The sequence below is a fragment of the Dicentrarchus labrax genome, unplaced genomic scaffold, assembly GCF_905237075.1.
Source record: "Dicentrarchus labrax unplaced genomic scaffold, dlabrax2021, whole genome shotgun sequence".
In the NCBI taxonomy this organism is placed as follows: domain Eukaryota; kingdom Metazoa; phylum Chordata; class Actinopteri; family Moronidae; genus Dicentrarchus; species Dicentrarchus labrax.
Genome location: NW_026136714.1, coordinates 771,965 through 795,356, shown reverse-complemented (window position 1 = coordinate 795,356; position 23,392 = coordinate 771,965). Strand labels below are relative to the sequence as shown.

The following is a 23,392-nucleotide window of genomic DNA, read 5'->3' as shown; positions in this document are numbered from 1 at the left end:
AACAAGATCAGCAAAACACGTGTAACGCAGCGCCGTTGCCAACCCAGTTCTGAAGGTTAACTCCTGTCGGGGGATATAATATAGACCCAAACCCTCCAACACGTGTCCCCAACGACTACGTGCATCAATCTAATCTAACCCTCCTTTCTATCCCTATGCTTCCCAACCCTTGCACTGTATCTGCGGGGGGGAAACCGTAGCCAGTCCCACCCTCTTTTGGGGTTAGGTTGCCTTGCTCAGGGGCACCTCGGCAGTGCACAGGAGGTGAAACTGGCACCTCTCCAGCTACCAGTCCACACTCCATATTTTTGTGGTCTGTGGGACCTGAACATGCGACCCTCCGGTTCCCAAGCCAAGTCCCTACACACTGAGCTACTAAATTATACAATAAAACGAGCTTTATAAAACATTAGAAGCAACAGTTTATAGTCCTGTAGCCCCATTTTGTACATTTTCTTTCTTCTTATAGAGGAATGTAAACACATTGTCGGTTTCACTGTGTATGTACATTCAGTGCTAATGAATTCAGTGTAACAAGGTTTTTTATTGTGATTTCCACAAAAAGAGTGCACGATTATATAAATATAAATATAAATAAAACAAAGAAATACAACAATCATTCAGATGCACTACAAAGATTAAAAGCTGGAGGAATAAACACACATATATATAAATACATATGAGAATGTGTATAATAAAGTGTTTTTGAGGTAAAATATAGTTTTCTTTATATATATGTGGTGTTTTTTGTGTTTTATCTGTTTTTTATGTTTTGTGTGGATCCCAGGAAGAGGAGCTGCAACATCCTAATAAAAGACTCACTGAAAAGCAAGTAGAGACAAAAATAACAATATTTTTGAACACCTTAAATTTAAATGACTTATTTGTCACAAATAGATAAGAAATACCAGGTAAAATGCTTTGGGACAGTCTTATCAGTGTATTTTGTATTTAAAAATGTATATTTATCTTTCATCTTAATTTTGATAGATTTAATGAAAGACATGTCATCCATGATTCATCTACACGCTTTAAAAAGTATTTTTATGGTAAAAAACTGGCAGCTGTGGTAAAACCTTTCTACTATTATGGTAAAAGGATATTAATACTGTTGATTTTACAGTTGTTATTCCATATTTTACTGTATTAATACAAGTTTTTACCATTAAAAGAAACAGCTTTTCCTTATGAAAATACCGTATAAATACTGGTGAGGTACGACGGTGGTTTTCTGTGAAATTTCCAGTCTGTAATCTTAAAAAAAAGACTTTATTACATATAAATACCTTCAAAACACCATTTAAATAAAGTTTTTCCATGAGATATGACTGTATTTCACCGTTACAGGAACTGTATTTAACTTTTACTGACATGTTTTAACAGTTTTTCACCATAAAATCTTCAGATACAGTTTCCTGAAGGATGTTATATCCACAGTGTGTTTCTTCCACTCACCTTGCTGTGTGTGTGTGTTCAGGTTCCTGCCCCGTCCTTCAACTCCAGTTAGCTGATTGATCCAACAATGGAAATTAAATCAGTGGCTGCTGCCGAGGTGCCAGATGCATTAGTTTTATTTTTGGTTCCGCCAATTCTCTTCGTCACAAACTGTCCGCAACTTGAGGTCAAATGTTCGTTAATGTCCATCACAGGTAATTACGCCACTCATTAAGTACGGGGGCAGAGGGACCCATTAGGAGTGATGGTTCTGACCTCGACTCAAAGTCCCCATTATGAGGCCTTTAAAGCAGCTTATGTTTACGCATGAAGCTTTTCAGTGTCAACACGCAACAATGAGTGGGGGGGGGAGTCCCAGAGGAGCTTTAAAAATTATATTTAAGACTAAATAAATAAATAATAAACACATTTCTATTTGTTGTCCTCTGATCCAACCAGTCAAACGTTTTTAATCAGATAATCAGATAATATAAGAAAGCATGTTAGTATGTAGATTTAGAAATGTTTGACTGTTGGACCTGGCAACGCTTTTTAGAACATATTTACATCCTGATTATCAACAATCAACAGACAAATGAGCTGACACCCCCTCAGTTATTAGATTAGTAATTAGTGATTTTTATTTATTTATTTATTTATATTTAATTAATTTTATTATTTTCCCCTCTTTTAAAGTATAGTTTTAGTTTTTATTTATTTATTTATTATCATTATTATTATTATTATTATTATTATTATTATTATTATTATTATTATTATTTTCCCTTTCTTTTATATCATTGTATTAATTATTTTTAGTTTTATTTTAATTTTATTTTTTTATTTAGTATTTTCTTTCATTTTCTTTGTTTTTATTTTGTTGTGTTAATACATTTATATAATAATTAATTAAAACATTTATTTATTTTTTCCCTTTTTTATTGTATAGTTGTAAATTATTTATTTATTTAGGTTATTTATAATGTTGTCCACCCTGTTTTTTAAGTATAGTTAGTTATTATTTTTAGTTTATTTTTAGTTTTTTTATTCCCTCGTTTCCTCCCCCATCCTGGTATCTGTGAGTGTGTATGACACTCCGGGGTCGGGGGGCGGGTTAGAGGATCTGACCTTCAGGGGGAAGGGACCAGGAGCCGGTTGTGGGTTGTATTATTAGATATTATGTTTGAATGTTTCACTAGAAATGGCAACAACATCTGGAGCCTATAGTTGAGGGTGAATGGGGACTGAATACAGGGTCCTCATGTGCGAAGGGGCCCATAGAGTATGTTTGTGCACAGGGTCCAGAATATTGTGCTACGTCCCTGCTTATAGAGACACAATACGACACAATACACATTGTTTTTCTTTGCTTGTTACTGTTTCTCATGGTGACACAAACTTAGGCCTAACAAGCTGACCTTTCCATTACAGGCCTATACCTGCTTATGAAGCACTAATTAAGAATCATATTAGAACCACTGGGGGTCCTCTGAGGTCAGCGGGGGTTCACTACAGCTCCTGCCAACACTGCGGCTTCGGAAGACCAGCAGTATAATCAGAAACAGCACCGGCCACATACTGCTGTTACTGCGTCAGGTACTGCACGACATAAAACTGCAATTAATGCAGGAAACTATCGGCAGGTGGCACCACAACAGAACATGTGACTTAACTACCAGTGGAGGAAGTAATTAAGTAGCTACATTTACTCAAGTAACGTAATTCACTTCCTTTTTAAAGTACATTTTATGATCCTAGATGCTGAGATTACACGTACGCAAATAAGGTGCTAAAATTAAAACAACACGTGCGAATGAAGCCGGGTATTTGCACGAGGAACAAAGGAGGTTTTACTCCTACTGCACTTGAGTCATGCTACTTTAACGGCCCGAGGGAAGAGCTGGTTTATACAGTCCAGTACAGGCCTGTCTTAGCCATCAGGAGGGTCTGTGGGACACCTCACACCTTCCCAGCCACCTTAACAATGTGGCTCAGGTGGTTTTTATCCCAAGCTACCACATAAAGTGTGTTACAGTCCTTCTGTTCCACTGCCTTTTGGAGAAAACATCATCATATACATTTTATATTTAATATAGTTACTTGCAGATTAAGATTTGTAGTAAAAACATGTAATGAACTTCTGCAATATGATGCATTCTGTATTAAAAGGCATAAATTAAAGAAAGAAATATCAGCTGCAACATCCACAATGCTCATTAATGCATCAGTAATGATATTCCAACAACATATTAGTACACATATATATATATAATATATATCAACATGGCTTTGGGGGGAGCTCACACTCACAGCTGCAACCATGTAGAGCTAATATTTAATAATCAGTTAATGATATACATACACATCAATTACAGCCTCATTGTACACATAATCCGAGATGATAAAGATTAAAAAAAAAGCACATTGTGAAGCTCTCCCAGGGTCCCCTGCAGTTCTGTCTGTATAATGAGTTTCTACTTGTCATGTGAGCCTGTAGTCAACATAAAAGTGACAAACTTTATATATTTTTCTGCATTTAATCTCACAAAATGAACGTGTTGCATGAGATATATGTGCAGTTTGACTGGCAGTGGAGGAGCAGAGCATTTATATGCAGACTCTGTTCATGAGGACAATGAAGTCTACTGGTGGTGTGGGCTGCGGAGAGTCACTCAGTGACCAGGAGAGGGCATCTCAAGTCCTGAAACCAGCACCAGTGAGCTCAGTATAATCCTCCACCAACATCATTCCTGTTGCTATACAACTGATTTATTCTTGATGCCACGGTCAACGGGTCTAATCCACAGCAGACTGCGCCTTTTCCCTCCGCTGTCCACAGCTGAATCCATCCAACTTGTCGGCTTTGGACCACAGTTTGGGGGTTTTTTTCCTCTCAAATTTCTGGACTTGGTCGGTTTTCCTGCGTCTTTTCTGCCACTTAACCCAGATTGAACAACTGTCGACTCGGTGTTTAAGATGTATTTTATAGCCTCCCAAAGACGCGCTCTGCTCAGTGTCATCCTCCCGCAGCTACAGGCTTGAGCGCGTCCATTCAAGGGCTTTGTAAGGTGGGATAGAAATATGCATTATCAGGCTGATGTTGTGCGGTAACAGAGGCAGAGAGAGGTTGGTGCACACCTTCTGGAGCTACTCAAATCTCCGACAGGTGTGCGGCCGTGCGCAAAGCGGGTCTGACTGCGGCGCAAAGTGCGTATATTCTCCGTGAAGACGGGCGTCCTGGGTGCGTGTCCAACTATTTGGACCAAACGCCGAGTGCGTCTAACATGTGGACCTGCAACAGAGAGCCCTAAAACATGAGGAGAAGCCGACACCGCGCAAATATGGGTACGTACACTGTTCCGCAAGCTACTTGTGGTCTGCATTTCTGCGCAAAGTCTTTAGTGGTTTGCCTTTAATTCACTTAAAGCTGATGTTGCTGGTGTCTTCGCCCCCCCTGCGGTTTATGAGTGATGACTGCAGGCTTCAGGATCTGAAGGAGGTTTTTTCTCTCTCAACAACTATTTGACGGATAATGCCTGATGCATGTGGTGATCAATCACCTTTCCAGTGTCTCAAGAACATGACTTTGACTGTGATGATGAATGTAAGTGTGCCATGAACACAGGGATGTAAATGAAGTAGGCTGCGAACAACCTCCTCTGTTGACAAATGCATCAGAACAGTGTGGGTGACACTGTTCGGTTCCCGATTCAGTTTCATTTCTGTTATTATTAATTCTGCTGTACAGTCTGTGTGTATTTGTCTTCATTTCTACATGTTTTATGCTTTTAAGTCTTCACTTTTCTGTGTCTGCAGGACTTCTCGTGCTTTTCAGATGGCTTGTGTTCACAGTGGTGGTGCCCGTCTGGCTGCTTGCTGCTCCGAGTGGCATCCGTGAGCGTCCCTGCCCCCAGAGCTGTAGATGTGATGGGAAAATAATATACTGCGAATCCAATGCCTTCCGCGACGTGCCAAGCAATGTGTCTGTAGGCACGCAGGGCCTCTCCCTGCGTTACAACAGCCTGGCCAACCTCAGAGCCCACCAGTTCGCAGGCCTGAGTCAACTCGTGTGGCTCTACCTCGACCACAATTACATCAACGCCGTGGACGGTCAGGCTTTCCATGGTATACGGAGGCTCAAAGAACTGATCCTCAGCTCCAATAAGATCACACAGCTGAAAAACAACACTTTCCACGATGTTCCCAATCTGCGTAATCTCGACCTTTCCTACAATAAGCTGCAGTTTCTCCAGCCAAATCAGTTCCTGGGTCTACGGAAACTCCTCAGTTTACACTTGAGGTCAAACTCCTTGAAAACAGTCCCGATGCGAGTTTTCCTCGACTGTCGCAACCTGGAGTTTCTCGATATTGGCTACAACAGGCTACGGAGCCTCACACGTAACGCCTTTGCGGGACTCCTTAAGCTAATCGAGCTTCACCTGGAGCACAACCAGTTCTCAAAGATTAACTTTGCTCATTTCCCCCGTCTGACCAACCTGAGGGCGCTCTATCTGCAGTGGAACCGTATCAAACTGCTGACCCAGGGCCTGCCGTGGATGTGGACTTCCTTGCAAAAGCTGGACCTCTCAGGAAATGAGCTCCAGGTGCTGGACCCGAGTACCTTTCAATGCCTCCCCAACCTGCAGACTCTTAACCTGGACTCCAACAAGCTCAGCAATGTGTCCCAGCAGGCGGTGGAGGCTTGGATCTCCCTCACCAGCATCAGTCTGGCGGGTAATCTGTGGTTCTGTAACCCCAACATATGTCCCCTGGTGGCCTGGCTGCAGGCCTTTAAGGGCAACAAGGAGTCCACTATGATTTGTGCCGGCCCGAAGGAGGCACAAGGAGAGAAGGTGACAGATGTGGTGGAGACTTATAACATCTGTAGAGCAACACCCACCCCCATCCCCTCAACGACATCGCCCCTCACTCCCGTGTTTCATCCCGAGCTGCAGCCTCTTCCCACACAGCCCGTGGTGGATAAGAAGCTAATCTGGAACAGGACAGCCTCCCCTACTCCTTCCGAGGCCTCCCCCACCATCCCCCTGCCCGACACTGAGTATGTGTCCTTCCACAAGATCATAGCCGGTAGCGTGGCCCTCCTCTTATCTGTGGCTATAATTCTACTGGTTATCTACGTCTCATGGAAGCGCTATCCCAGCAGCATCAAGCAGCTTCAGCAGCGCTCGGCGGTTAAAAAGCGTCAGAAAAAGGCACGGGAGACTGAGCGCTCCCTTAATTCACCACTGCAAGAGTACTATGTGGACTACAAGCCTTCACACTCAGAGACTATGGATGTGCTGGTTAATGGGACAGGACCTTACACATACACCATCTCAGGCTCCAGGGAATGCGAGGTATGACCGTTGCCCTCCAAAAATCCATTTCCACTGCGAGGCATGAGAGGTAAATTTTCTAACAATCTGCGGAGAAAAATACTTGGTGTTTTTTTCTCCTCTGCTCTTGTCTGTTCTGGGATAAGGAAGTAAAGGTCGGTGCATGGTGACTTGTTCTGCAATATGCTGGGTTTGTTCAGTTCCATATGATTACCCAGCTGTTGTCCTGAATCATGCAGTTTTATTGCTAAAATATGATTCCCATTAGCCGAAACTGCAGTGGCAGCTCCCTTTCCCTGGATAACTTGCATACAGTAAGATGCACGATAAACAAAGTGGGGGCTCATCTTTCATCCCTGACATAAAAGAGCTCATTGATGAATCTGTGTATTAACAGCCAGTCTGTTATTTATTCACAAATGGCTTGCTGTCCAGAACGGGATGATAAAAATGTATTGGATCAAGTCACTGTGCAGGTGGTCCTCTCCTATCCTGTGCGTTTGCTACAACAGCTGTAGTGGCAAACACACCAGTCGTGTGAGTTTTCATATTTGTTTGTTGCTGTTATCAATGTTAATATTTACACTCACACCAGCTGATCATATATCCCGTCCTCCCTTCTCTGCCTTTAGCAATTGTGTACTTACGATTTTACTCATTAGTTTTTTAAAATCTTCAATCTCAATCTCAAGTTCAAACAGTCACCGCAGGCTGGAGAACACTAAAGGCCTGCAGCCATATAAAAGATAAATTACGCTTTTGGGCTCAATTTCTGTCTGGCTTTTGTGTACTGCTGCAGTAACAAACTGCATTGTGCTCACTGTAAAACCCAACAGCATATGTTATTAAAACAAGTAAGTTAACACAACTTAATCCTCCAGAAAATGTTCCATCACACATTCTCATTAAACCTTTTTCAGTTTATTTAAATAATCAGATTTAATCATCAAAGATGCATGCAGATCATTCTTAATGGTCCCCCAAAGTGTAAAGTCACATAAAGATAAGCAGGCCATTGTTAACAACTTAATTACAGCAGTAACAATTAGATTAATTGCCTACCATTTTGATAATTGATTAATTGTAAAGAGTTTTTCTCGTACATCAGCTGCTTTGACAGGTAATGTCATAATTTGCTTTAGTGGAAGAGTTAATTCAACTTAAGTGGTAACATAACCATCAATTCTGTACTGAGTAATGCTGCATACTGTAACACATCAGTCAAAAGCAGGGTCTCCTTTACTAGCCTGGTGACTCCATGTTTTTATAAATAAAAGCAGGTCTCAATTATTCTATAGAAATTCTTTGGATGTATAAAACCTCTTGAGCGAGTTTCAAGCTGCTTAGATCGCCTACACAAATATAAATGTTTAAACTTTTGTCTCCACAATTCAATCCTTCTGTGAATGTCACAGAAACCACGAGCACCAAAGTATCAAATGATCAAATTAATAATTTGTCATTAATATGTGATTCAAAAGCCTAAGTTTTAGTAAGTAATATTCATACTGGTTTAAATAAACAATCTGTATTTCCATTGTTGCTGAGTAAAAGGAATGAAAGAGTTCAGTGACTGAAATGGTTTTTGAGCTATAAACTGAATTATATGCTTATACTGCGATGAAAGACGTCATTGTTGCTTTCAAAATTGACATTATTAACAAATTTATGGAAATCTGTCCCCCCACAGTCACACACACAGCAGGAGCTAGCAGGACAGAAGGGTGTAGTTACACTTTCGTGGAAGTTTTACAGAGTGTAATATATTTACCAGTTTTAGGTTCAATTAACTGACTATAATTGGTACCATTAGCTTAATTTATCCAAGTCACAATAAACACTCGTTACTTGTACTCAAATTGAATGAATTTCTTTCATCTATTTTTAAATTGTGTGAGGGAATCGTTTGGCTTATTAACTCCCAACAGTTTGAGTTGTGCTTAGTCATCAGGTTTTACAGTGTATTATCTCTATCGGGCTTCAAGAACTGAAACTTTCAAAAGAGTTTAAATTCTTTCACACGCCTGAGTCTGACCCGCTGTACGGCGCAGAGGGATTGAGACAGAAGGACTAATCAGTTTGCTCATGCTTGATTAGGCAGATTTTTTTTTGTGCCTTTTTTCCCTCCTTAATGCCATGCATCCATCTTCCTTTGTCCACCAGCTTTTTTTCCCCATTTGGCAGTATGGTTAAGTGTGATTAACAGGACATGTTGTTGTCGTGTCACAGGAAACTTAGCTGCACCTTTTGTCGGACTGAGCAGACATGCAGCGGAGTACCGGAGACATCTTTCTTCTCCATTGTGCCTGTCAGCTCAGCTCAGAGACAAAGTTTTATCTCAAACTGCCACACAGCTCATTTCCTATATTCCACATGGAGCCTATAAATCATTCTATAAGTTTTAAGTCAGTGGATTGTGCTGCAGCGCCGCTCACACTCTTGTTGCGTCCTTTCACTGGAGTCACCGGAGAGGCCGGCGCAAATACGCTTCATTGTTTTCAGTAATGTCACATGCCAAGACGGTACACAGGTAGCTAAATCAGCCCTTTGTCAGATTATCTGCGGCAGAGCATTTCTCAAATGCGAGAGAAGCTTGAGGTGAGATGGTTGGCTTATCAATCTTGTAGCTTTCATGTGAGAATGTGGCATGGGAGCATTAAATGGCAGACCTAATGGGGCTTCTGCTAGCTAGAATAACTAATAGCCCATCAGAGGTAAGGAGCCGAGACTTCCCTCAGCTTTGTTATTCCATGCCCTCTACAGCTCAAGGGAGCAGCCTCAGTAGTTAAAAATGTGATGGGATTTTTTTCCCCGTGGGTGTGTGTTGACACTTTGAACAGCCGGATTTTTCTGCATGTTTAATCGGCTGCGTTATTCAATCTGATACAGTATCGTGTTTATTAGAAAAACTTGTGTCAGGACTAGGTTGCAGTACAAGAAGCCCATGCTGTGCAGCCATGGTGTGTAGCACCGTTTGCGTCACAATACAGGCAATGCAGCACAATCTCCCCTGATATATGAGGAGGCATTTCAGTTTTATTGAATGGCACACAGTGGAGAGTGTCAGGAAAGAGATGTATCTGCTTCAGGGTTCAAACCCACAGCCAGAGGCATACTGTAAGCGTCCCAACCCAGTGAGCCCCCTGCACATTATTTTAGCTACCCCAGATAGCGAGCACTTAAGCTATTAGCTGCTTTTTCAATTAGGAGAAAGAGCTTTGTAATTGAAGCCTGTTATCTTCTGCACATGCCCAGACTTGGAGTAAATTTGTTTCTATAGATTTCCTCCAGCACAGCTCAGCAGGTCGGCTCTGACACTGCAAACCGAACTGGGCGAGTGTGAACGCTTTGAACTGCGCGGTTCCACGGACTTCCTGTGGCGCATTATTAAGAAAAGGCCCTCTCTCCATCGCATGCCATCCACTTCTGTGCTCACAGAGCAGCTGCAGCTGTTGCTGTCCACCCACAGATTCCCCCCCCTGCAAAGTTAGTTCAGAAAAATATTAAGGTGAGAAAACCCACCGTCTCAGCCAAAGGCGATTCTTGTACTTGGGCAGAATTTACAAGCATTAATAAGGTGGAGGAGATCCTGCTCGCAGATAATTAAAGTGGGCTGTGAGCAGGCAGATGAAGTGAGGAGAAGGGAAGGTGTGCCACTGCTGGTGCATCTAATTGACTGATACAAATGCTTGTCCAAAAGACTAGACTAAAAATAATTACAATTTTCAACTAAACTCATTTTTCAAGCTGACAGGGTCAGAAGCGGTGTAATGTTAACACTCTGATGAGCAACCTAGTTTTTAAAGTAACAATTTAGGCCAGCAACAGCCTTAATCATGTAGTAAGTTGTTTTCATTTTCTCTGCACTCACACTCAGAAATGTGGCACCCCGTGCGCCCCTCCTGGTTATATTAAAAACTAATGGCTCCTATGGATCCAATCAGTGTTTGTCTGGGACGAAGTCCTGCAGCTGTGGGCACATTTTATTCAACAAACATTTGTTTAATTTTTAGGCTCCAGAATATGAGCCCCGTTTTTAAAATGTCAGGAATGAGAAATAAAGATGAGGAGTGATGAAAATACACTGCCCCGGACTGCCAGTGCGGCAGCTTGCATTTCATCTGTGCGTAAATGCACAGAAGGCAAGTTTCCAATATGTGAAGACTTCAATATTTGCTGTTCACTTGCCAAGGAAAAGGTTAGCCACATGAGTAAAGTAGCCTCTAAAAAAAGATGTCTTTTTTTTAACACGTTAATATGTATGCTGTGGGGCAGCACGAGGGCTGCACAGAATGGTAAAAACAGCATATTGCAATTATTTTACAGATATTATTATAAAATAACATTTTATTTTTTACTGAAAAAAACTAAACTAAATTATGATGATGTGACATTTGTTTGGATTTGTGCCCAACAGACATGTTTGCTTAAAGGACCAGTGTGTAGGATTTAGCGGCATCTAGCGGTAAAGTTGCATATTCCAACTAACTGAACACTACTGGGGTCTTTATTTGACGAACTGGGAATGAGAACGGTGTGTAGGAGAAACTATGGTGCCTGTGAAAAACATGGAAGGTTTGGTTTGTCCATTCTGGGCTACTGTAGAAACATGGCGGACTCCGCCACCGCTTCCTCTGCAGGTAAAAAGGTCTCATTCTAAGGTAACGAAAACACAAAGATTCCTATAGTCAGGTGACTAAATGTTACACAATCTGGAGGTCAAGAGAACATCAGTGCAGCACAACACTACCTCGTTATTACGCTGTTTTGCCCGACATTTGATTATCAAGCAAAGTCCTAGACAGCACACATTTAGGATGAGACAACTACAGTTGTGCGATTGGACGAATATATCGGCTGTTCATTGTTAGAGGTTGCTTTGCATTGCAGCTCTGCTGTGGCTCAGAGGAAGAGCGGGTTGTCCACTAATCGGAAGGTTGTTGGTTCGATCCCCGTCTCCTCCCGCCACGTGTCGAAGTATCCTTGAGCAAGATACTGAACCCCGAATTGCTCCCGATTCCATGCATCAGTGTGTGAGTGTGTATGAATGCGTAGTTTCCGTTCGATGGACTTTGCCATCACTGTGTGTGAAAGGGTGGATGTCGCACGTAGTGTAAAAGCGCTTTGAGTGGTTGGAAGACTAGAAAGGCACTATACAAGTACAGGTCCAATTACCATTTTTGTTTTTTTGGGGGGCAATTTTGTCATCTTATTTTGCTAATTTAATGGTCTGAAGAACGACAGCCACTGCTCAGTACACGAGTGAGAGGAAAAACAGCTGTAGAGTCAGTATATTGTCACATCTAACTGCAGTGAATTAATTTAATTTATTTCAGCTAGGGCTGCACAATATGGTAAGAAACATCACAGTGTGATTATTTTGACAGATAGTGTGAATGCAATATACATATTGCATAACAATTTTCATTTGCACTGAAAAGAAAAACTATTAAAGTCATGATTATGTGACATTTTCTTGGGTTTGTAACAAACAAACATGTTTTCTTACTTCTGGAGAACAAGAATGGTAGACCAGGACATCTCTGCAGCACTACAGTCCTTCATTGTGATGCTGTCTGTCACACATTTTAGCTTTATCAAACAACGGCAGCTTCTGCGATTTGCATATTGCATGTGGCCATATTGCAATTTCGATAATATTTCCATTAATTGTGAACAGCACACATTTAGGATAAGACAACTAGGGTTGGACGATTGGACAAATATATCGGCCTGCCTCTGAAGAACGAGCTGTAGAACCAGTGTATTGTCACATCTAACTGCGGTGAATTAGGGGTTTATTTCTGCTAGTTTGAGGAATAACAGCAACAAAGTGATTCTCGGAGGCTCCAACCAGGACCCAAGTTGGTGATTGTTGGAACAGTAGAGATAATAAAGTCATATGTTTTATTTTTTGTTTTATTTGTTTATGTCGAGTTTGAATGAGGCTTTGTTCAATAAAAGAGAAAAACTTAGGAGGAAAATATGAGTTTTTATATATTTTGTTTTCATTTCTTGACATTTTGTGTGTGTACTTTGTTTATTAAAGCCACATCGCCCCCAACCCTAAAAACAACACAACATCCTGTGTAACAAATGACTCATCATTCCTGCTTTTAGTTATTCCATAACACATCCTTTGCCATTAATTCTCATTTTGCTCGATCATCCTCTTGTTTGGCGGAATCGAAAATTACTGTAGCCGCAAGACTGGATGGCAGTGATCCATTGGGGCGCGCAGAAGAAGACTACTTAGCTTTTATCATACCTGATGATTTTGTGAAAAATGGGACTCTGGTTGAGTCCATTCAGACTGAACTGCAGCAAAATGCAGGAAGAAGCAGCCTTTTAAGTGAATTGGCTGTAATGGCTGTTACACAACATCATTTTTTAGTGTCATGTATCACTTATCATTTTGTAAGTGGTGATATGAAAAAATAAAATCACTTGATAGGTTTTTGTGTATGATCAATCTCATCACAGTGGCTTTGTTTGGTGGGGACCTGTTAGAGAGTAACATGTATATAATTATGGCAGTTTGGCTTCTTTTTAAAGTGCTAGTTTCTTATTGTTTCTGCAGAGCAAAATAAAGTCCACTCATACGTGGATACTAGGCTCTAAATATGCTAAAGAAAGACCTGAATCACACGGTATGTCCCCCCTGTTGCTGCAGTCAAGGCTGTGATTTCATGCCAAGGTAAAACGTTGCAGTGGGATTCATTAGCACAAATGCACATAATCAGACCTCAGACCTATCTTTGGTGTTAAGCACCTCTCAGGCTGCTCTGTGCGTGGGGTGAGATCCATCCCCCCTCCTCCCCCAAATAAACACACTCCGCAGTGTGTGCGATCCCTGGCTTTTGACAGATGTTCCTCTCGGAGGTGTGATGTCTGCTCTGGCGAGGAGGTGGAATACATTTAACAAACTTAGCAGCAGGGAGAGGCAACACCAGACCAAGCAAATAATAGCCTGTAATCTAACACGGCTTGTTCAAATGAATACAGCAATTCTGCTGTTTGATAGTAATTAATCTGAGCATCTCCTCTTTCATCCAATTGATGTTTTCATGATTTTATTATTCTCATTATGATGTGCTAATAGCACATGCCCCAGCCTGCTAATAGCTTAATCTGACACAGGCGGAAAATATGATGTTCTTCCTCCACGCTTCGACACAGACAATATTGAATTTCACTCTGGGTTGGATGGACTTATTTACAGAACATATAGGATGAACTGCTGTTTGTGTGTCTGACTGATCATTACAGACGCACTCTGAAGCCTAAAGCCAGACGATGGTGATAGTCAGCAAAACATTTTGCGGCCGAGGGAAAAGAAATGAAAGTCATCGCTTTGTCGACCTCCAAACCTCTGCTTTAAATTGAGGTCAGCGTTGATTGACAACATCATTAACTCCGAAATGCACTTGATATTACACGATAACCTAGTCCTTCACTTAAGCCCAAGATCAAATTAATTTGTCTGTAATATACAAATCAGGTGAGCCGGTGAGTTTTAGGACAATACAGCACAAATATAACAAGGAACTCTGGAAAATTATGAGAAAGGAATCTGGTTTTTTTTGCCAAACTAATTTGGGCACAAATGAAAAAGACCACAGAGATAAATCAAACTAATTCATCCCTTCCCATCACAGAGTCTCCAGTGGTCCTCCCCTCCTGCAGCCACACATAAACCATGATGAATATTTAATGTGATATTAAACTTCTCTTGTGTTCGAGGCCATTTTGTTCAGGCACCGGTGAATCAGCTGAAGTCAATTCTGAGCTAATTAGAGAACAGAATATGTTCTGATAGAAAATCCTTTCTGATAATGGAAACCTCACTTTCCAGTCAGTGAAAACAGATGATGTCAATAATCAGCTAGAAACGACAACAAAACCAGACCGTGGCTCGGGTCCAAGTGTGACCTTATCTTGACGTCACCCATCGGTTTGTGGAGAACTGCTTTGAAGCCTTGAGTTTGGCGTTACGGCCGACGCCAGCGGAGGTGACGTACTGCGAGTTGAGCTGCTCTCATTGGTTTCCACTCGTCTGTAGCAAGAAACAATGGCGGCTCACCTGGTCACACACGATCTACAGAGGCCGCGAGTCGCCTTCAGTGGAGGCCGCCTTGTTGAATCGCCATGTTTGTACAGTAGCCGAGAAGGGACAAACCAAACACTGGCTTTAGATTTTGCATTTACACTAGATGGCTTTTAGGAATGGTTCCAGTAGGAACTTTTACAGTTTGTTTCACCCAAAAGGGGGCGCTGTCAGTAGTTCACTGAACAGCCACTGGTTCAGTACTTCAGTATGTATTACTGCAGTATTACAGTAGTATTCAGTATATATCACTGCATTATTACAGTAGTATTCAGTATGTATTACTGCATTATTACAGTAGTATTCAGTATGTATTACTGCAGTATTACAGTAGTATTCAGTATGTATTACTGCAGCATTACAGTAGTATTCAGTATATATCACTGCATTATTACAGTAGTATTCAGTATGTATCACTGCATTATTACAGTAGTATTCAGTATGTATTACTGCAGTATTACAGTAGTATTCAGTATATATCACTGCATTATTACAGTAGTATTCAGTATGTATTACTGCATTATTACAGTAGTATTCAGTATGTATCACTGCATTATTACAGTAGTATTCAGTATGTATTACTGCATTATTACAGTAGTATTCAGTATATATCACTGCATTATTACAGTAGTATTTAGTATGTATTACTGCAGCATTACAATAGTATTCAGTATGTATCACTGCATTATTACAGTAGTATTCAGTATGTATTACTGCAGTATTACAGTAGTATTCAGTATGTATTACTGCAGCATTAAGTAGTATTCAGTATGTATTATACAGTAGTATTCAGTATATATCACTGCATTTTACAGTAGTATTCAGTATGTATCACTGCATTATTACAGTAGTATTCAGTATGTATTACTGCAGCATTACAGTAGTATTCAGTATATATCACTGCATTATTACAGTAGTATTCAGTATGTATTACTGCAGTATTACAGTAGTATTCAGTATGTATCACTGCATTATTACAGTAGTATTCAGTATGTATTACTGCAGTATTACAGTAGTATTCAGTATATATCACTGCATTATTACAGTAGTATTTAGTATGTATTACTGCAGCGTTACAATAGTATTCAGTATGTATCACTGCATTTTTACAGTAGTATTCAGTATGTATTACTGCAGTGTTACAGTAGTATTCAGTATGTATCACTGCATTATTACAGTAGTATTCAGTATGTATTACTGCATTATTACAATAGTATTCAGTATGTATCACTGCATTTTTACAGTAGTATTCAGTATGTATTACTGCAGTATTACAGTAGTATTCAGTATGTATTACTGCATTATTACAGTAGTATTCAGTATGTATTACTGCAGCATTACAGTAGTATTCAGTATATATTACTGCATTATTACAGTAGTATTCAGTATGTATTACTGCAGCATTACAGTAGTATTCAGTATATATCACTGCATTATTACAGTAGTATTCAGTATGTATTACTGCAGTGTTACAGTAGTATTCAGTATGTATTACTGCAGCATTACAATAGTATTCAGTGTGTATTACTGCAGTAGTACTAGTAGTATTCAGTATGTATTACAGTATGTATTACTGCAGTAGTATTAGTAGATATTCAGTGTGCATTACTACAGTAGTATTCAGTGTGTATTACTGCAGTGTTACGTATTAGTGGTATTCAGTGTGTATTACTGCAGCATTACAATAGTATTCAGTGTGTATTACTGCAGTAGTATTCAGTGTGTATTACTGCAGTAGTATTCAGTATGTATTACTGCAGTAGTATTAGTAGTATTCAGTGTGCATTACTGCAGTAGTATTCAGTGTGTATTACTGCAGTAGTATTAGTGGTATTCAGTGTGTATTACTGCAGTAGTATTAGTAGTATTCAGTAGTATTCAGTGTGTATTACTGCAGTAGTATTCAGTATGTGTTACTGCAGTAGTATTAGTAGTATTCAGTGTGCATTACTGCAGTAGTATTCAGTGTGTATTACTGCAGTAGTATTAGTAGTATTCAGTGTGTATTACTGCAGTAGTATTAGTAGTATTCAGTGTGTATTACTGCAGTAGTATTCAGTATGTGTTACTGCAGTAGTATTAGTAGTATTCAGTGTGTATTACTGCAGTAGTATTATTAGTATTCAGTAGTATTCAGTGTGTATTACTGCAGTAGTATTCAGTGGTATTCAGTAAAGTATACTCTTTGGTGCTGTAACACCGTATTTCCAGTGTTGCTCAGCAGACAGCAGCTATTATTCCTGCTGTTACGAGTCTTGTTCACTCGAATGTAAACTTGTCATTTTTGGGGCATTTACTGAAAGAAGTGATGCTGCTGTTTCACTAGAGAGGACAATCATTGTTTTTCCTGGGGGGGGCAGTCTGAAGTCTTAAATAATCAATTTTGAGTCTTATCTGAGCAATTAATAAGAATGCCTCAGAGGTGCAACTTCATCAAGCCGTTTTAATGCTCTGCCGCTCTTCTCTGGGCCGATTCTGAGGTCTGAAGATGTAATATTTCAGCCCCAGCAACATTTCAAGTTGGCTATAACTTCAGGGGTGGACATCTAGTTTTGATGTCATACACCCAGAAAGATTGGCTCACGATTTTACACCGGCATTCAACAGTCCATCATAAAAGAGAAATGCATTATAGAGGAGGCACAGAAACCAATTTCTCCACTGACAGCAGCCTGAATGGACCACAATGCAATGCACAATGATGTGCTGTGTTTTGAGTGAGGGGTGTGACTCCTCTGACTCTCTGTACTCTGTCTGCAGACGCGTGTAATGCAACAAGCTCGCCCTCCTTGGCAGTTGTCGAAAGGCATTTAGGGAAAAGGCAGGAAATCACTAACTGAAGCTGAAGCAGATGTGGCGAGTTGAGGGAAGTTGGGTAGCCAAAAAAATAATTTATGCCACCTCAATAATAAATCAGTCCTGGCATGCAGCGAGCCTCACAGATTGATGATACACAACAGTGTAAGTGTGTCCAAGGGTGGATTTTTCCATTAAGTCTTCAGTCTGAGTTAGAGGCGAGGAACAAAGGAATGATTTCAATTCTCAGGCAGTTCGAAAGAATGTTTCCCTTGGAAAGATCTTCAGTGTTATGTTGCTAAATACAGTTAAATACAGTCATTCTAAAGGAGAATACTGCAAAATTATAGTATTATGTGGACATTAACTGTGAAATTAAAGTTTAATACAGTAATTCTAAAGGAGAATACTGCTAAATTATAGTAATATGTTGACATTAACTATGAAATTACAGTTTAATACAGTAATTCTAAAGGAGCATACTGCTAAATTATAATAATATGTGGACATTAACTATGAAATTACAGTGACAGTAATTCTGCAAAAGCATACTACAAAATAATAATAATATATGGACATTAATTGTTAATTGGCAGTTAAATACAGTAATTCTACAGGAGCATACTGCTAAATTATAATAATATGTGGACATTAACTTTTAAATTACAGTTAAATACAATAATTCTAGGGGACATACTGCTAAATTATAATAATATGCTTGCGTAACTACTGTGAAAACACAATGATTTACTATAAAAATGATCCAGTAACTTACTGTAAAAGCAATGTACCTACTTCCTGGTAATTTACTGTAAATATACATACAGTACCTTACAGTGAAAGTAGCCTGTAATTTACTGTAAGTGTACAGTCAAATATTTAACACTATAAATGTCTTCCCAAAAAAAACAAAAAAACATCTTGACTCCCATATCGAGCGTCCTATTATTTGTGTGTATCTATCAATCAGTAATCACATGCCCTGGATTCCCTCAGTTTAAGCTTCTGTTCACTCAATCAGTGACACTTCTGCTATAATGGGATTTGACAGCTTATCTGGCACTTTATGAAAAGTCGGGGCGCCGCAGACAGAATGAATAATACAACGTGAAAATATTAAAACGTAACATTTTATGCCGTTTTATGGTCACATCAGCCACGTTCATTTTTAAACTCAGCTTGAAGCAGTTACTGCCTATTTAGCCCTTCATTTTTATTATGATTCATTTAATTAGGGTTATTAAGTTAATTTGACTGAGATGCCGTGGTTCTGCATACTGTGTCACTTTCATTCACCGCAACAGAACTTGAAAGTGATACTTAAAAGAGAGCGAAGTGTTGACTCGGCACATTACCGCACGTCCTCGTAGGTTGGTGGACGGCAATTTGCATCTCCGCCCCTTCCTTCTGCGCGAAGACGGGGACAAATCTTTTATCTCTTTCTTTTTTTTATGTTTAATGTTGAAGTCTGCCTCAAGAGTAGCATTGTGATTTCCCCCAGAAACTTAAAACCCTTCATCACTGTAGCTCCAACCTCTCAGCCTGTCTGATGGGACAAAATGGTGAGTCAGTCAGAACAAACTGAGAATGATGCAGCGTCTCTGCCAACTTCTCCTCCTTTTTGGGTTATTGTGAAACGCCTGTCAGGCAGCTGTATGTGTGTGTGTCTGCTACCTACTATTTGGCAGTGTTCTTATTTCTGTGTGGTAAATATAGGCACTGCTGACATAAAAACTGGTATTTGCAACAACACGAGTAAGTGAGTCCTGTGTGAGGCTTTCGAGCTAAATACTAACATTCTCACAACAGGTGTGTTTCTAGCCTCCGGTTGTATGTGCATGTTGCTGGAAATGAGAAGAAAAAGTTGAGATATCGTAAAGAAAAACGTATATTTTTGTGCTTGACTGAGGTGGAAAAGTTGGTTTATCAATAGCGAATAGCAAACGTGTGTCTTCACCACATCTGAGTTCAGTAGCAGATCCACATATTGGTGTTCACTGTAGGCTAATTATGCTGTAACTGTCCTGAGATCAGTCGGTACGTCACTAATGCAAGCTCACTTTTCACCTTATTTTTTGCAGTGTGTACAATTAGTAAACCTAATAAGGTCGTTTAGTTGGGAAATCTATGGATGGATTTGACTTCAGAGCAGATTGTGCTGCTTTTAAAAGTGTGTTTAAATGTTTTGAATGGGGTCGATTTTGTGGCGTTTTGTGTGACCTTTAAGTTGCATATTTAATTTGCTGCTGATTCTGAAGCTGTTGTAGTGACTCAATAAAATGTTTTTTTTGGGTGGTCTGTGAGTCAGGTTTGCCTGGTTAATGGTCAGATACATACTGTATCTACTGCATGCACACCATGGGCTTACGCTCACGTATCGTGTTTGGTGTACTGTTTGCTAGATTCTTGTCTTTGAGGTGGAAAAACCTTGAATAGTTATGGGGGTTAAGATCCCCTGTCTACCTCTGAAAGATCATATATGTATGTGGACATAGCAGTACAGCACACCATGCTTAGAGCTTTTAGTTCAGCTCGTCTAGCTCAATAGACTCGCATTCATTTTGCACTCATGGGCGATCACCCCCAGTGGAACTCTGGTGGAACTGCAACCAAAATTCGGTAAAATGGGACTTTATAGGGAGTGGCCAGGCTCTCCGTAGACGGGCTCTGGTAACTGACAAACACATTGCAACTTCCTGTGAGTAGCTTATTTCAAAATAAAAGCCAACTCATGCTGTGTTTCGCCAGCGTAGATTCTCAAAATACAGACATTAGCGATTGTTCAGTTACACACTCGTCCTTTTCGGAGATCATCCAGGGAACATGAATGTCTGCACCAAATTTCATGGCAATATGTCAAACAGTTGATGAGATATTTCACTCAAAAACTAAAATAAATCTCAGCCGCAGGAACCGTGAATGTCTTTAAACCAATACATTTAGTAGAATATTGAATATTTTCTGCTGGATAATTTGTTGTGACATGTATTGTTGCACAGGTGGAAAGGATTCATCTCTCCATTTTCCCTCCGGGTGCCAAAGTATCCTTTTCAAATCAAACAAATGGGTCAGCCCTTTGTTATGGCAGAATATTTTTATTTGCCCTATCTGAAAGGTAATGCACTCTGATCAGCGGGGTGTTTCAGCAATCAACATCTAAAATGCTTTTCTGGATTTGAGTGAGTAGACATCAGGTTAATATTAACCTCAAATTTCACTCGGCTGGCAAGCAGGAAAAATGATAGTAAATTTGGTCGTTTGCGGGAAATAAAAAAAGAGCTATCTACACAATACAGTATGTGGGACAGATCATTCGGTTAGGATTATATGTGCTCTGACTTAAACAGCTGATTTCAGGCTTTCTTTCTCTTCAATTCTTCATCCCCAAGGTACTCTCACTCTGTGTTTTAGTGCCATGTTTCCTCAGTCTGAGAAAACACAAACAGGCCAAGAAACCAGGTAACAAGGAGACGGGGGGGGGGGAGCTGCTACCAGCAGAATTTCAAATTTGATGCTTTTCTTGAGAGTACTTGGGAGTGCATTCGGCCTTGTTTTGGCCAGGAAGAAGAAATCTTTTGGACTGTAACTGCAGGACATTGTGCAGGAAATTGCAACATGGAGCTCGTGAAATAGACACACAGCAGCTGAATTAGCAAGTTTTCTTGGAGATGAGCTCATCTCTCTCCTGCCATTATAGTCTGCAATCAAATTAACTTACGGATGACATATTGGGATAAAAGTTCTATTTTGGTTTTAATGTTGGTCGAATGGTAAGATTATATAGAGGATATCGAGGGGCCAGTGTGCAGGAACTTGGCTATGAGGTGAAATTATCGTTTCAGGATGTCATCCATTTTGTCCATCAAAGAGGATGTGACAGGACTGAGGATGAGAGAGGAAATGTGTCAATATCTGAAACTGTAAATAGTATTTTGATCAAAAAAGTTCCTCTGAAGCACATTTCTGAGGCTGTTTTGTGACCCGTATCAGACTTCTGGTTAGTCTGGTTCTACCGGGCTACCTAACCCTTCTGTGGGAGCTGGAAGCAAACATCCAAACATCAGGTGGTTGCACCTGAACAGACCTTTCAAAGTGTTTATGGTAGCATATTTTTGTAACAGTCGCTGGTAGGCATGGCTCATATCCAGCGTTGGAAATGCCCCCCAGTTAGAGAAAGATCTTTTGGGTTTGACTTTAAATAACTGCAAGGTTAAGGTTAGGGCAGCTTCACTGGCGTGGTAGAGTCTGTTTTTGTAGATTTTACAGTTAAAAACAGTTGTAAAACGTTAAAAGACCCTAAACTCTAAATAAGAATTTCTGTAACAGTGAAACACCATCGTATCTCATGGCAAAACCTTTATATATACGGAATAAAGTCGTTTTTCTTATATTAAAGACTAAATTGCACAGAAAACCATCATAACTCACCAGCAGCAACTTACACGGTAAAATATGGAATAAAACTCCAACTGCAACCAGAAAATCAACAGTATTAATATCCTTTTAATGTAATAGTAACATGTTCTATTGTATTTCTTATGGTAAAGTTCTGGTAACTACAGCTTCCATTTTTTTTTACCATAAAAATAGCTTTATACAACTTATACAGATGTGAATTGTAAAGCAGTGCACAGACACAGAGAGTGGAGGAGACATCTTGTGTCCAGCAGGAAAACTTTAGAAATGAGCAGAATTTACATATTCATAGATTGTTGAATGTTTAATGAAGGAATAGATTACTTTTTAAGGGTTTTAATGTGGAAATTATCATTTTTTTTAGCATATCGTCAGACATATGTACCAAGCAGACCTTTTCCTGAAATGGGCCGGCACTCACCGATACTGAGTACTGGTGAGTGCAACATAAGTACCCTCACTTCTCACTGAGTACCCCTACCTCTGGTGAACATGGCCGTACCCGCCACCGAGATCACTGAGGTCTGGATCTCAATGTTTTTTACCTTTACGCTTTTATTGCAGAGTGTAAACCACAAGAAGCACATTTTATATCAGATGAGAAGTCATACATAAACCAAAACAAACAAACATTTGAAAAGAACAAACAAAGCAACATATACACAAACAAGACTTATACTATTAATAGTACAGAAAACAAGGCTGATAACAAAAAGTAACGATAACAAAAGGGAGAGGGTTGAGGTTGAGTGGTGGCATTATTAAATGAAGGAGAAGTGATTAAGAAGAGGGAAGGACAGGAACGTTAGAGTAGGTAGATAAATAGAGGAGAAAACAGCAAATGATGTACATAGAATAAAGGAAATAATAAATAAATTAATATATGAAAGGGGTGGGAAATAAATCTAATGAATAATTAAAGCTGCAAGCAGCGATGAACGCAACTCGGGGCGAGCTGCGGCCGCGTCACGTGCCGTCGTAACACGTGCGGACCAGAACATGAAAATTTCGCGGAAATCAGATCATAATCGCATTGCAGCGCTTACTTCCTGTTGCCAGTAGGTGGCGCTCTCACTATATCTGAATATTGTCATTTAGACATGTTCAGGGCGGGACTCTTATCAAACACGTGAAGTTTCATTGAGATTGGACGACGTACACTGAAGTTGTGAGGACGTGTTACAGAATATGTGAAGTTTAGTGGACATGAGTTTATCATGTTAGTTAGTGCCAGAAATGGCACCACAGTTTGATATTCGGTTCAACCTGGCCAACTTTGACGGCACGCCACGGACACGCCCTT

General features: G+C 40.0%; 1 protein-coding gene across 2 annotated transcripts in view; it reads left to right on the top strand.

The window, feature by feature from the left end:
- Positions 1–4,133: 4,133 nt before the first annotated feature.
- Positions 4,134–23,392, top strand: part of LOC127376409 (leucine-rich repeat transmembrane neuronal protein 4) — a 53,263-nt gene continuing 34,004 nt past the window's right edge. Inside the window, exons 1-2 of one of the 2 annotated variants that reach the window (XM_051423297.1) lie at positions 4,134–4,779; positions 5,251–6,791. In XM_051423297.1, coding sequence (XP_051279257.1) covers positions 4,749–4,779; positions 5,251–6,791 — 1,572 coding nt within the window. In that variant the 5' untranslated portion in view covers positions 4,134–4,748. Of the gene's footprint in view, positions 4,780–5,250; positions 6,841–23,392 lie in introns of both variants that reach the window. The other variant, XM_051423298.1, reaches the window with a different exon arrangement.